The sequence below is a fragment of the Solea solea genome, chromosome 14, assembly GCF_958295425.1.
Source record: "Solea solea chromosome 14, fSolSol10.1, whole genome shotgun sequence".
Taxonomy (NCBI): domain Eukaryota; kingdom Metazoa; phylum Chordata; class Actinopteri; order Pleuronectiformes; family Soleidae; genus Solea; species Solea solea.
The window spans coordinates 22,888,879-22,903,970 of NC_081147.1; the positions used below are offsets into that span (position 1 = coordinate 22,888,879).

Below are 15,092 nucleotides of genomic sequence, written 5' to 3' on the forward strand. Positions count from 1 at the left end.
ACTAGAGATTCACAGGTAGAACATTCTGAGGCTTATAAAGTAATACATCAACACTGACAACAACAAAAAGAAGAAGCAGCTGCTGTTGTTTTGGGGGCATTAATAAAAAAATAGAGCAAGAATACGTTTACATTGAAGACAAAGAGGAGAGAAAAAATGTAGAGAAAGAGAACAAAAGAGAGGCAAAGAGAAAAGGTTATCAGATATTGTTATTCACTTTGTTAAGTAAAAGAGCCGGGGAGTGACAAAAGGAGAGAGAAACCATGAAAGAGGGGGAACAAGAGAAAAGGTCATGTGTCCACTTTATTCATTTTTGATCAACTCTCATCACATTCCTGTTGCTTTTAGAAAACGCCTCATGTGCTATTCATGCTGAACCTCATTTGAACTGAATGTAGTGAAACAGCATCAACATTAGCGGTAAAGGTTGCAGCGAGATTTCCTCAGACATCTTTACCTTTTCTGGCACATCAAGGTGTATAGAAAGGAACATGTTTGTCTTTAATGATCAAGTGCCTGCAAACTGACGTGCAAGTGCAACGCCGCCTTACACCACGTCTACAGCTGAACCTAAAAACCCCAATGTCTCCGATTGTGTGAAAATATTTAATGGTGTGCTTTTACAAAAGGGGTCGAGTTATTTTCCTCATTTCCTTGTAATGAATTGACCTCGCTGCGTGGCTACCAGACCTAAGCTAAATCCCTTCCTTCCTTTTAGTGCGTTAATCTTTTAATTAAATGGACTAACTCTATTGGGAAACAATGCACTGAAGTGAACACAGATATTATACATTTTAGGAGCAAGAGAGCGAAAAATGAGAGAAACAACAGAGGAAAGATAAGGGAATGAAGACAGTATGTTGACGTGAAAATATAAAATGAAAGGTCTTTCTCATAGAAGGCAGGTTTTGCATACAAAGCCAGTGAAATACTAATAGTGAGAAAAAAACATAGTGACAAATGAGCATGAATGTAGCTCCTCCATCCTCCAACTCTCACGTCCCCATTTCCCCCTTTCTTTATCTTTCACCCTTCGTCCCAAAAGACCAGAGAAGAAGCTTGAATCAAAGGTGACGGGTACATTGCAGAACAGAGAGCAACAACAGACGGCAGAAGAAGGGAAGGAGGCATGAAGAAAAGACAGAGAGGGCAAATGGGATTTGAGAAAACCTTTTTCTTTTTTTACCTGCCATGTCTTTGTTCATAGAAAGGAAAATAAAATCAATATGTGATGTTTTACAGACCTGATACATATCTTAAATATCAAAAAAAAAAATTGGTCTTTACATCTAGGTGGTATAAAAATTAAGAAATAAAAAAACAAATCTTGACTCTCATTCTCTAGGTTAAAGACGTGATTTCATGGCAGTTGTTTCTGTGCTTTTCTACAAAGACTTCAACAATTATCTCAAAAATTAGCGTGTGTTCCCTTTAAGCAGGCGGATAAATTGGTTCGCTCCGAAGAAAATAAATTGGGACGCACATAACAGAGCGATAAAAAAATAATGGAGCTGAAATAAACATGACAAAACTTTGAAAACGATGTGACTCACATGGTGGAAAGGGAGTGCAGGGTGGAGAAGGCTCCTGGGGCGATGCTGGAGATCCTGTTGTCGTACAGCGAGAGCAGACGCACCGAGCTCAGGCCCGTGAACGTATTGTTGTCAATGCAGCTAACCTGGTTGCTCCTCAGCATTCTGCAAACACAAATATCAGCCATTAAAAAGTAAACTGTTGCTATATTTGATGGCACAATTTAGAGGTTGCAGCTAAAATGTCCCATTTTAACGCACGGACTCCTAAATCCCCACTCAGGAACCCGGAATAGATCACACCGCTTATTTTTTTTTGTCTTTCACTTGAGGGACAGTCTTATTGTATACATTAGTGCATCAAAGCTGAATATAAAGTACAGCATTTACATAATTTGGATGGATAAAAAGAGACAAAGCGGATGAAAGAACAAATCCCATAATGACATGGACAAAAGATAAAAGAGGAGGCAGGGGGTAAATTCAAACCAGTCCCCATAAGACAAATACAACAGACTCTGGAATATGACATTAGCTTTTGACATTCACTCATGTGGGACCAGGCTAACTGAGTTAGTTAGCATTAGCAATATCTGGGACAGGCTAACCTAGTTAGCGAGGCTATTACTGGAGCAGGGAGCCTCTTAACATAATACAGAGACAGCCATGATGCCATTAGAGGGTCATTAGTCTGTATAGATATATACGCGATAGCATTAGCGAGTCATTACTGCGCAAACACAGACGACATTAGCTCTGGATTGTGTGCACACTATCCTGTAACCTTCTAATTGGACGCAAGCCTATTTTTGGTGGGTGTCCAAGTTATGGTGTCATTATCTTTTACTTCAGGTTGAGGGAGGAGACCGACCTGCTCCTTTCTTTTTTAGTTTGGGACGGAAAAGTAAAGACAGCGCACGATAAAAGCTTTTTCCCTTCAACACTTACAGAGTCTTGAGGCCAGTGAGGCCTCTGAACATGCGTCCCTGCAGTCCGGTTAGCTTGTTTCCTGTGAGGAGCAGCTCCAGAACTCCACCGGCTCCGTCAAACACGCCCTCGCGGATGTCCCGCAACTTGTTATTGCTCAGGTTGCTGCGATACGGACAAAGAGATGACGGATTTCATTAGCAACCTGAGCCACATAGTAGCACATACACAATATTTTCACTTTAATTGCAGTCATTAGTCTCTGTCCCAAATGTTAACTGTTCTCTCTTACATCTTAATGTCTTTGTCTTGTATAATAGATACACTGACAACAGCTTTCAATAATCAAAGCAAACACACACACACACACACAGATGCATGAGAACATGCATTCATGCTCACAAATGAGTCAAGTGGTCACAGACGAGAGAAAACAAAAAAGATTGCTATCTCAATAAGGGAAATGAAAATGAAAAGAGCGTTTGGCCAAAGAGACAATGACTTGAGACGATGCTATCACAACTACTGTAGCTTTCAGTTTAAGTGGAGGAAGAGAGGAAAGAGGAGAGAGGAGGAAAACGTGCACAGCCAATATGAACAAATATGTTTGCAGACAAACCTGAGGAGCTGAGCAGATGGACGGGTACAGGGTAAGGAAAGGAGAGGAGAGGAGAGGAGAGGAGGTGAAAAACGGAGGAAAGGAACAGAGAGAAAGAAAATGGAAATGAGTGCTGGCGAATCTATATTGTCAGTGACACTGCTAGATGGTTAGCAATTTCCTCTCCAATAAATCAACTGGTGCTCTCTGCTCTGTCCTTCTCTATCTCACACTGACACATGCATGCACGCACGAAGACATGCATGCACACACACACACACACACTTCTCTGCATTGACTTCCATTCGTGTGGACAGCCTAATAAAGCATTCCCTAAAATCAACTTCACCACAATTCAAATCTTAGCTCTAAACTTAACCCATCCCCTTTCCTCTCCATCTGTCTTTTTCTCTCTCTTCCTGTGTGTCACTTCCATTCCCTGGCTTGTCGTTCCACCCCCCTCCTCCCCCCTTTATCCATGAACTGCCCTCTCTCTGTCTCACCTTCCATTACCTCCATTATTTTTTCCTTGCTATTCACATGTTCCTTAAATGTCTGTTAACTATCCCCCATCTGTTCTTAATCTGTTATTATTTCAGTCGCAAGACAAAAACATCCCCGTTTCCCAGTCCAATGCATGTCGTCACAGACAGACAGACGGACAGACAGACAGAGAGACAGACAGACGTAGATCCACACGTACATCTTCTTCAAGTTAGGCAGCTTCTTAAACGTCCCTGCAGTGTCCAGGATGGCAATCTCATTGTCGTTTAACCGCCTGCCGAGAGAAAGATAGAGGGAACCGGTTAGACATTTATTCTTTCATGAACCCAAGTGCTTAAAGTGAACAGACACATTAACACAGACACACACACACAGGCACACACAGACACACAAAGATGCAGCAAGTCAGGGAGGCATGACCGCATGAAGGTGAAGAGAAGAGAAGAGAAATCTTTGCTATGTGATCATCAATACTTAGAATGCCCTAAGCCAGGAGAAAACAGTTTGAGAGATAGAATGCTAGACATCTGCTTTATTGAGGTAATTTGTACTAAAATGCTGTAGCTAAAAGGATGCTCTTCGTGTGTGTGTGTGTGTGTGTGTGTGTGTGTGTGTGTGTTTGGTGCATACATAGAGTAAAAGAAACTGGGCAGAGGAAGTTTGAAGTTCAGCTGGAGGGGGGATGCACTCCAGTGAGTGACTGAAGAAGCTTAAAGATGGATTAATCTGGATGACAGCAAAATTAAAACAACACATCACAATGTCCTAAGTAGATCTGCGGTGCATTATAATACCGTTACTGCTGTTTTGCCCTTGCATAATTTGAATAAAAACATCTGTAATCTCTTAACATTTGTGTTTTTAGAATATCAATCACTGCCCACTCAATCATTTTTACTGAGGGCACATATATGTATATATACATATATATATATATATATATATATATATATGTATATATATATATATACATATATATGTCGGTCTCTTTCGACGGATTCTAACATGCTTATTGAAGACAATCAAGGCTGATGTCAAGGATTTTTATAGCTTGTGGAAAGAATCACACAAAACGACAGAATGACAGACAGGAGAGTGAAAGAGAGCTAGAAACATATATAAGCCTTCACCTCGGCCATAACCTCAACTGATTTCCCCTGATAAAGCAGGTTACAGGGCACAACTGTCAGCCTGTGTGTGCGTGTGTGATTTTGTGCAGTTCAGTGGTACAGTATGTTGTGTTCTGTGAGGAAAGAAAGGCAGGAGAAACAGAAAGAGAGCGCCGGTGTCAAAAATATTAGAAACGTTGATGTGTCCTCTGACCAACCATGGAGGACAAAGTTGATCATTTTGGTGTGAAGCACCCTAGGAAGAGACTGAGAGAAAAGGAAGGTAGAGTGGAGGAAACAAGTGTTCATGGACAGAAACAGAACCAAAAAACAAAGAGACAGAAGAATTAGGAGCTAATGGTCTGTGTAATACTAACATTATTAGTGGCACCCATGGTTGACTTCACCATTATACAACTAACCTCCATAATTAATTCTGGGGCAAACATTATGCATCTGCTGCAGTGGGTTTTTTTAATTTATTTTTTTTGTATTCTGCTGCTTTACTTTCTTATTACCCCGGTAACAGCACTGACGGGAGCTCTACAACCTTCACCTACATTTTAGAGATGCTCATGAGTCAGAATTATTGAGCAAAAACTTTGCTTCTAGCTAGATTCCCATTTCCTGTGTGGAAATATTAGCTTATTGAATATTCTATCAAGGGCCAGGTGCAGAAAGTAAATGGGACTTGCTTCTTTCTTGAGTCGTAACTTTCTGAGCACAGTTGTTTCTGTGTATTTTGAATACTGAAATCACATTGCAGTGGATTTCTGACATTTGATGCTGTGCTTTTCTGATTCTGACTTGTTGTAACACTCCTCACACTCAGATTTTTTTACTCCCTATTTCATTTTTCAGCAGTGTAATGATTGATCGGCGGGACGAGCCGGTTTTCTTCGTGTGAGGCTCTTTACCAGACACAGTGATGGCTCTTTTGGGACTAAGAGGGACGTGGAAAAGACTGTTGGGAGGCATTTTGGTCCGGGAGCTAAAAATGAAGATTGGCACGACAAGGCAACAAGGTGACAGGCATTGCATGCTTATACGTGCACATACTGTACGTGTGTGCGTTGCATTTGTGCACGTCTGCACTAAATGTATGTGCGAACACACGCGTATGTAAAAAACGTGGAAGGAAAGCAGCAAACTTACAGGTCTGTCGTGTGTTCAGGGATGTGTGGAGGTATACGGGCCAATTTCAGGTTGGAGCAGTCGACGACGGTGCCTTCACATCGACATTTCTCTGGACACACCAGGTCCTGGAAACACTCGCCACTCAGGCGGCTACGATAGTCTTCCTGACCTGCATGGGAGAGAATGAGAGGAGGAGGAGGAGGATAAAAGGAGAAACCGAGGGGGGGAGGGGGGTGGGGGAGACAGCAGGTAGAAAAGAGGCCGAGAAAATAAAGTCAACAGAGGAGTAGCAGAAAGAGAAAAGACACACAAGACGTACTGTAAGCTGTTATTGTTAGACTTAAAATGTTAAAATCTAATCTAAAGATTCTTACAGGCTGCCTAAACTGCTGCCACAGGTTGTAGAACACACAATGATTAACCACCGAGTCATTTGCGAGATATACATGTGCATGTGTGTGGTTTTCCATAGGACATGTTCACATAGGACATCATTTTGCACAGCTACCACTGTAAATAAAAGGAACAAACACAAATCCAGGCGGTTTTATGGAATCATCTCACAGATAAAAGCGGTTTGACCCCGGATGTTTTGGTTTAACCCAGTGAGCCAGAGACCTCTACTGTGATTTAGATATAATGTGCATGGATATTATTGACGTCTGGAGCCAGTGGAAAAGACCTGGTTTACATCATGCAGCACCACATACATACGCTCTTTTTATTTCTCACATCGCTGGCTTTATTTTTTCCCCCCTCTACAGTTTTTCACTCAAGACGACACACGCTTCCTGTTCATTCATTCATCCACTGTCTCTCTCACTCTCTGAACTCAGAATACTACTGAGATTGGTCACTGAGCAACCTTGATTTGAACCATTTGATATGATCACTGCTCATCCAACGATGTCCCTTATGGGATGAGATGAGTAGATGGATATTTTTACATGGATGGGCTGCTGCAAACCTTGTTGGCAAGGGGAGAGGAAAAGAAAAATGCAGGTATGGGGATGGTGATGTTTGAGGAGTTTTTAAGTTCATATGTCTTTGTCAAGTTGGAGCAGAAAAGGGTAAAAGCGGTGTGCACAGGGGCGGGTGAATCAGCCATGCAAACAGTGGAGAAAGGTTTACCAAGCATTTCTCTTTATATCTTTAAAACTCTATTAAAAAACAAAACAAAAAAACATGTTCCAAAGCAAATAACACAAGGTCGAAAAACGTTTCTCTTGAAAAAAAATCAGCGTAGAGTTTAAATTTATGCTATGAGTTGAGCAGTCAAGGTTGTGTTGGTCCTTGTGAGTCATTAAAGGGGGCACCCTGTGGAGTTTATGATGGCAAGTATACAGCTATGAGCCAGATTGAATTTTATGTGTGGGTCACTGTTGTTTTTACATTGTGCATGCACATTATTATTATATTATTATACATCCACATCCCTGCTGCTGGTTTCATTTCCATTCCTCCATTAAAAAATATTGTTGGTAAAGTTAATGAAAAGAAATGCGAGCTAGAAAAGAATGTGATGGGAACAAGGCACTAAATCCGTTTGTAAGGAAGTGAATTTATAGAACACCATCCATCCATCTACCGCTTTATCCTCCACATGAGGGTCACAGGGGGCACTGGTGCCAATCTCAGCTGACATAGGGCCACATATAGGGACAAACAACCACCACTCTCACACTCACGGTCAATTTAGAGTGTCCAATTTGACCTAATCCCCATATTGTGTGTTTTTGGACTGCGAGAGGAAACCGGAGAACCCCGAGAAAACCCACACACACGGGGAGAACATGCAAACTCCATGCAGAAAGGAACCCAACCGCGTGGCCCCTGTATAGAACACATTTATTATAATACACGCAATTGTGAAAAACTCCACAGGGCACCAATGATTCACCTTAACCACTAGTTAAAGCTGCAGTAGGCAGGACTACTGTTTGAGTTTTTCATCCACAACATGATGATGATGACTGGAGGCAATTTCTCTATCTCTGAAAGTCTGAAAATAATTTTAAATACATTTATTGCCAGACACTCTTTTATACTCTTTCCTACTTTTTGCAGTGTAGGCAGCCGTTACCGACGCTAGAGTAACAATCCTTCCACCTAAGGGCAGACCAGCCAATAGGGGAGGTTCGAAACTCCGGTTCTCTCTCAGATCACTGAGTTTACTTGTAGATTATAATTGATTAATGATCAATAATGCCAAATGTATCCAGCCTACTGAATCTTTAAGTATTACTCACTGGGTGACACAGGATTTCGACGTCTCACTTTCTGCGCACGGCTCATTTATTTCAACGCAGCAACACCAACATGTATCAAAGGACCTACACATGAATGCAACAGAAGAGAGAAGCCCCCGAGTTTTGCTCCAAGAAGTGTGATTGATTGGGAGAGGCAGGTTGGGTGTGTGCTCGGCGGTCCCTGGCGCTTGACGGAACCATGTGATGTCACAGTAGGCGGGGCCACATGGTTAGATCAAGCACAAGAGACAACGGCACGAAACCAGTCAGAATGCGGGTCCACACAGGAGGAAGGCGGGGCAACAGAAAGCCGCACCAATCAGTCAGGGCTCAGCGTTTCCATACAAGATGGGAGAGACAACAGATATAGCCGCAGATCCACACAAGGAGGGAGGCGGAGCTAGAGTACGGTCCACCAATAGCAACACTGTTCACATAGCTCCATAGAGGAAGAGGAGATGCAGGGAGAGGCATGGGCTGCAGAGAGGAGGGGCTGAAGCAAGGAGCACAGCCAGAACCAGCTTTAGGTGGGTTTGCGTCTAACTGAGGCGACATTCACTGTAATCTGTTTTCTTCTTTCCACACTACACCAACATTTCTGAGACATGGAAATGCAGACGTTTAAAAATGCTACTGGCTTTATTTACTTTTGAAAACTCCTGGGTTGCATTTTAGTCTGGATGGGAGACGTTTGAAAAAAATTTACCCACGTTTACTTTCTGGAGTTCTGGCTCCTATGATCAGCCAGAACTCCACTATTAGCTGGAAAAAGACCTCTTTGTTAGTCTCATAGCATCAGTTTTTATTCTAACTTTTTAGTGGTGCATTCTGAGAACTGCAAAGGGGAGAATCCACTTTCTGTTTACACTGGAACACACGTGTCTGCTGTACCTGAACGGTCAGGTGATACACTGCTAGATTTTCAGAAGATGCCATTTCAAAATGTAGCCAAAAGTGTAGCCTGAGTGTGTGAATGTGCTCATGTTACGGCAAAGCACTCTGGATAAAAGCCAGTTAAGCTGTTTAAACGTATTGATTATGTTAACAATAGTGTGCTCAGTTTAGACGGTGGCACCATTTTTGCTTTTTTTGAGCTTTTTCAGATACAATATTTACAGAGCACATTTGTAATAAAACACGACACCTTTGTTGCTCATTGTCACGACTGTTGGCTCCTCCTGATTTTGACATTCTGATCGTCTTTTCTCAGCACAAGCACATTCACTATGAGGCTGAAGTGATTACTGAGCTTTGTCCCCGAGCTGAGCCGCTCTGTGAATCAACAATTTATTCTAGTGTTTTAATACAATTCAAATAGTTTGTAAAATAATTGCAAGAGGGATTTAAAAAAAGAAAGAAAAGAAAGTCACGAAATACAAAGAGTATTTAAAAAAAAATGTAAGAAGACGCCACAGCAACAGTGCGATGTGTTAATATTGTTTTGTTTACTGAATTGGCAAATGAATGAAAGAAAACACTAATAAGAGTTTTTATACACATTTTTAAATACATTTGTTGCCTTTCACCTGATTTGTGTCCCTGGGTGTTTTCTGATGTCCTGTAAGTGTGTGTGTGTGTGTGTTCTGTACTGGCTGTGAACGCATGCCTTACCTGTGCACCTGAACTTCTTGCCTTTAACCTGGCTAATTCGTTTGTTTGCCAGCCTCCTGGGGTGGCTGCAGCGCGCGCCACTGGTCTCGATGGGATTGTCAAACAGGTAGTCAGCCAGCCACTTCAGGTGACAGTCACACATAAATGGATTCTGAGCAAGGTGTCTGAAAGAGGGGGAGGGGGGGGGGGGGGGGTTAGAGAGGAGAGAGGGAGAGGGAGACGGGTTTGTCATGGGTACAAGTAAAGAAGAGGGTTGCAAGGTAACGACAGCGTTGTCTCGGGTGTCATGTTTACGTAGAAATGCTTCTCACAGCTGATAAATGCAGAATCATTTATGTTTTTAGAATAGAGCCAACCCAAAAGTACAACAACAGCCACCAGGGGGCGTTTCACTGACAGCTGCTTCTAAAGTCTATATACTCACAGAGTCTTGATGGAGCGCAGAGGGGCGAACAGTCCTTTGCTGATAGTTTGCAGCTTGTTGTCATAGAGTGAAAGCAGGTTGAGGTTCTGTAGGTCTTGGAAGGTGTTGACTCGCAAACAATTAATTTTGTTGGCATTCAGAAGCCTGAAAGAAAGAGATACCCAGAGTATACTGTGTTACTTCTTCTGCACCTGTCTCCACTTATTGGGCTTCATTATCTCGGCGCACAACACAAAGCAAAGATAAACACATATGCAAATAATGAGATAATTTATCTTTATCAGATGCAGCGCCACTGCAAAACAACAGACTGTCTTTTTTTTTAAGTCTCTCTATTTTGTTCCTTATCTCTTACTATAGTGCTCTCCTTCCTACTCTATACATTCATGATTATACATTTGTTTTGATCCATAAATCTAAATATTGTGGTTTTGTACATTTTCACTCCCTCTCATTTGGAGCAGGACGGTTACGGGCGGCAGGGGTAATATCTTATTTTGATGGCGAGGGAGAGGAGAGAGAGAGACAGGCGAAAAAGGGCTGGGATACAAGAAATAATGGAGTGAGACAGGTGAAAATTTAATTTGTCGTGACACAGATATACATTTAAGTGGAAGTGGCTGACAGTCAAAATGGCAGAGAGGGGGAGATACGGAAATGAGAAATGTGATTGAGGGATTAGGTAAATGACAGGAAGGGTGATGCCTCCGCCCTTTCCTCCATTTTTTCATACCTGCACTCATTAACTAATACATCTCCACTGACAGCTTTCCCCTGTACTCCTCTTTTATTTTCACACTTTTTTTTTCCATTTTCTTTCATTTCTTTTTGGTTTCTTTGTCTTTTCCACTCACTTTCTTCTGCCTCTTATCTCTGTTTGACAACTGACTAACGGTTTTGGTACAGCAGCTCAGCGTAATCACCTAAGTCATACTAACGAGCTGCTACACCAGCTCAACTCGGCGACACTGCACAGAAACACAGTCGTGAGCAGATACACACACACACACATGCTGCTCTGCGACATATCCACGCCTTATTAGGCAGCTCACAGGGGGAACTAATTACTTGAAACTGCAGCAGTAAAACAAAGCCGTGCAGACAATACAAACAGCGTAGTGGTGGCTATATAAAGCAATAAACAAATCTTTGTCGTGGAACGTTGACACGGTGCTTGATTCACCGGCAAAACCTAATCTGGTATAAATCCTAATTATTACGCCGCAGAAAAAAGAATTAACGCTATCTGGGAAACAGCTGTCGTTCACGTTTTCTGGAGGTTTTTCCTTCAAACGGGGTTCACACACGCCGCTCCCTCTCTCCCTCTCTCTCTCTCTCTCAAAATGTCAAGTTCGAGGACTTTTCAAGCACTTTCAAGGTCAAATTCATATATATACAATAACGTGCATACTCTGAATTATAAAAGACTGTATTATGCTATAAACAAGCCACACTGCTGTGCTTTGTAATAGTCACAATCACACACCTCAGCAAGGTCAAGGAGAAGCAGTTTTCATCTACTCTCTCCAACTTTCAATCTCTCTCTCTATATATAAACTAGTATATTAACTAGTCATTTAGTACTAAGGTCATTGATTATCAATTTAGAAGTGCAACACCATGACAGAGTCTGAGGGACAGGGAGCTACAACGTGTTAATGATGGAACACTCTCTTTTTTTATTTACAATTCCATCCATCTAACTATATATCCGTCCATATTCACCCCCATCCGTCCCCCCACCCCCCGTGTGTGACTATGCACCATGCATCCCAATGATCCACCTCAGCCTGTAAAAAAGGTGTTTGTGGGTTACATTCACTCATCCTCGTTTTCTTCGCTCCGCTTCCCTTTACGATGGAAGGAGCCCAGAACATTAGCAGTTCCTGCAGTGGACTGCGGCATTTTTAGGGGACCATATGCCACATACCATACCATTTTTTACTGTATGCTGGAGCCACAGCTGCAGTTTGAATCTGTGCCCACTGAAATTGAATAGTTTTTCCTCCGTGAAGACACTAAATAGTAGAGCAGCCGTGGGGGGATGACAGGTTTTACCACAGTACACTGTGTAGGTTCATGTTGGTCATTTAAGAAAAACCTCTTTGTGGATGGAGGGTTAATGCATGAAGAAGGGACTCTACAGTACCTGCCACTGCACTACCATGTTATCATGTTAATTACTGAGACTTGGTGCTAAGAAGAAATGCCTGATGCTCTTTTCTTCACAAACTGACCGCCATATAATAAACTAATATGGATCTATAACTCAGTCTGAGCTGTAAACAGGGTTTGGAGGTAACAGTCTTTGAATGCTTAAACTAGCTGCAAAATTATAAAACTTAGAAAACACTGTACACTTTTCCGTTTTCCCGGATACATTAAATAAGTAAGACAAGTTTTTATAGATTAAGGTACGGGCTCTCACCTTCAATTAAAGCCACTTTTTCAATAAATGACCAACAAGAGTCAAACCATTTCCTTAAAGAAGCTGAGGATGTGCAGAAAATTGTTCTGCAGACCCATTTTTCTTGTTTGTTTGAGTGTCTTGTTCTTTCCCCTTGGTCAATAATGCACTTCATTGCTTTCACCATGGGCTACACTCGTGCACACAGGTATACACACTCGGCAACAGGGCGGCCCCGAGTACTCACAGCAGCTGCAGGGAAACCAGTCCATCAAACAATCCCTTGGGCAACTCGGTGATCTTGTTGCCATAGAGCACCCTGGAAGGACAGTCAAAAAAGGTACAGAGGTTATTGCGTTTACAAGGCTTAGCTTACACAAATGGACTTATGTTGTCTAAAGCTGGCTATTCGATCAAGTCAAAATCCTTACTGGCATTATTCTGGATGTTATCAGACACTAGGGAAGGACAGTGGTCTGCAAGTGTTCCCGTACACTTTTCCCTCATGACTTTGGCAGTTTTTATGACGCCATAGAAGAGACACAACAATATAAACTGACCAAAATTACACTGAATAAGATTCAGAGTGCTTTTGTTTTCATGTTCACATTGTAGGGAGTGGTTTTTGCCTATGCATTTGCATATAAATCACACGGATAAGAAAATAAGGTGACTTTATTTTGTTGTCAGGACGTCTTTCTTGTGAAGCGGTTTCTGCTGACAGCAACTTCTTTTGTTTCCTTCTCTAACCAAAGACACAAATCTACTAAATTAAATTCCCAAAATCAGGCTGGGAAAACTTCATAATCTCAGTGTCAAGAAACATTTCCGGCAAAAAAACGCCGTGCATCCATCGCAATCTCTTGCCACTGTTTCAGACGTTCATCTCATTTGACTGTCAGAAAACTGAAATGATATTTGAGATTTGCTTCCAGTTGCAACCTCGTAATTCAATGTATGACTTTGTTACCTTACGCCTCAGCTGCAAGACATCAGTGACATCCCCCCGTTCACCTGACGTGACTGTATGTGCTCGTGTGTGCACGTCCACGTGTGTGTGTGTGTGTGTGTTCAGGCTTAATACAGAGGAGAGTTCACCTTGTCTGCCCCTTCTTGTCTGACTGTCTGTCTCATTTTCATGCTCCAGATTGAGTCAAATTAAACTGTCCTTCATGTTATTATCACCCCAGACACACAAACCCACATCTACATACACACACACACACACACACAGACATACTGAGACATGTACACATACACACACATCTATTTTCTTCTCTTTACCAGGGTATGTGCACATGTATGTGTTTGTGTCATACTTACAATGATGTGAGCGAGCGCAGGCCACTGAAAGCATCAGCTGCTATGTCAGAGATCTGGTTCTTACTCAAGTCACTGAGGGAAGAAGAAGAAGAAGAAGCAGAAGGAGGAGGAGGAGGAGAGAGGGGAGAGCAGATGATAAGTGCATTACTTTAATATGCAATAATGGGGGTTCATCCTGCGTGAATGTCCAAGAAGTGACTGACAAATGATCACGAGAGAATACATCAGCAGAGGTCAAGACAAGGAGACGGATCTAAAAAAGAAATAAAATATGTAAGAGGAGCAGGATGTGTGTGATAGAGAGATAGAGAGAGAGAGAGAGAGAGAGAGAGAGTGATGGACAGGGTGAGACAAAAAAGTGAAGCGGAAGAGGGAGAGGATTGGAAGCAGTGGCATGTTAAGTGCAGTTCATGTCAGTCACTTCCACCAATGTACGATATATTATTCAACATTTTTCGAGGTTAAGCTTCCTGTGTGTGTGTGTGTGTGTGTGTGAAAATGACAGATTTGCACAGTCTGGCATTTTCAGGTATTTGTCATTTTTGAATAATGACACGCTTTAATGTATGCATGTCTGTGAGTGTGTGTGTACTTGTATTTGTTACCTCTTTTCTGACCTTGTCAGGACCAGTAGTCCTCATGGGGACTAGAACCTAGTCCTAAAGAGGCAGACTGGTTAAGCTGAGGGCTAAGATTTGAATTGTAGTTCAGTTATGGTTAAGGTGGGGCATAATCCTTTGTTCAGCTTATCTAAATGAATGGAAGTACCGTACATGCAGTGTGCGTGCATGTGTGTTTGCAGGTAAATCTAGACATACTCACATCCTCTTCAGCTTCTTGTAGGCAGTAAAGGCTCCTGCTGGGACACTTTTAATCAAGTTCTGCTCCAAACGACTGGACAGAGAGATAGAGAGGGGGGGCGAGAAAGAATAGCATGTTAGTCGAACCCTTTCAATTTTTATCTAAAAAATGTAATTAGAAGAATTCTCTCCTCTAACATACAATTGGAAAATCTGAGTATAATGGTTACCAGTCGGTATGATTAAAGCACTTTCTTTAAATTCACTTTAATTACACCGAGGATGGGGACACAAGAAAAAAATCATTGGTGATCGTAAAGTCCCGTTTATCTCAACCGCCATGTACACAGAAAGTTAAAAAAAAACATGGTTAACGTCGACACATTATTCCTGCAGGTCTGTCAGTGCCCTGCAGCAGCAACCAGAGAAGGTCACTGCGTGTGGAACGTTCACATGGGTTCTGCAGCTCAA

At 42.0% G+C, this 15,092-nt stretch overlaps 1 protein-coding gene across 2 annotated transcripts in view; it reads right to left on the minus strand.

Moving 5' to 3' along the window:
- Positions 1 to 15,092, minus strand: part of slit3 (slit homolog 3 (Drosophila)) — a 234,015-nt gene that overhangs the window by 39,880 nt on the left and 179,043 nt on the right. For both annotated transcript variants that reach the window (XM_058649322.1, XM_058649323.1), the window contains 9 exons: positions 14,644 to 14,715; positions 13,822 to 13,893; positions 12,746 to 12,817; positions 10,092 to 10,235; positions 9,668 to 9,831; positions 5,826 to 5,976; positions 3,761 to 3,835; positions 2,481 to 2,624; positions 1,554 to 1,697 (listed from right to left, as the gene is read on the minus strand). In XM_058649322.1, the coding sequence (XP_058505305.1) occupies positions 1,554 to 1,697; positions 2,481 to 2,624; positions 3,761 to 3,835; positions 5,826 to 5,976; positions 9,668 to 9,831; positions 10,092 to 10,235; positions 12,746 to 12,817; positions 13,822 to 13,893; positions 14,644 to 14,715 (1,038 nt within the window). The remainder of the gene's footprint in view (positions 1 to 1,553; positions 1,698 to 2,480; positions 2,625 to 3,760; positions 3,836 to 5,825; positions 5,977 to 9,667; positions 9,832 to 10,091; positions 10,236 to 12,745; positions 12,818 to 13,821; positions 13,894 to 14,643; positions 14,716 to 15,092) is intronic.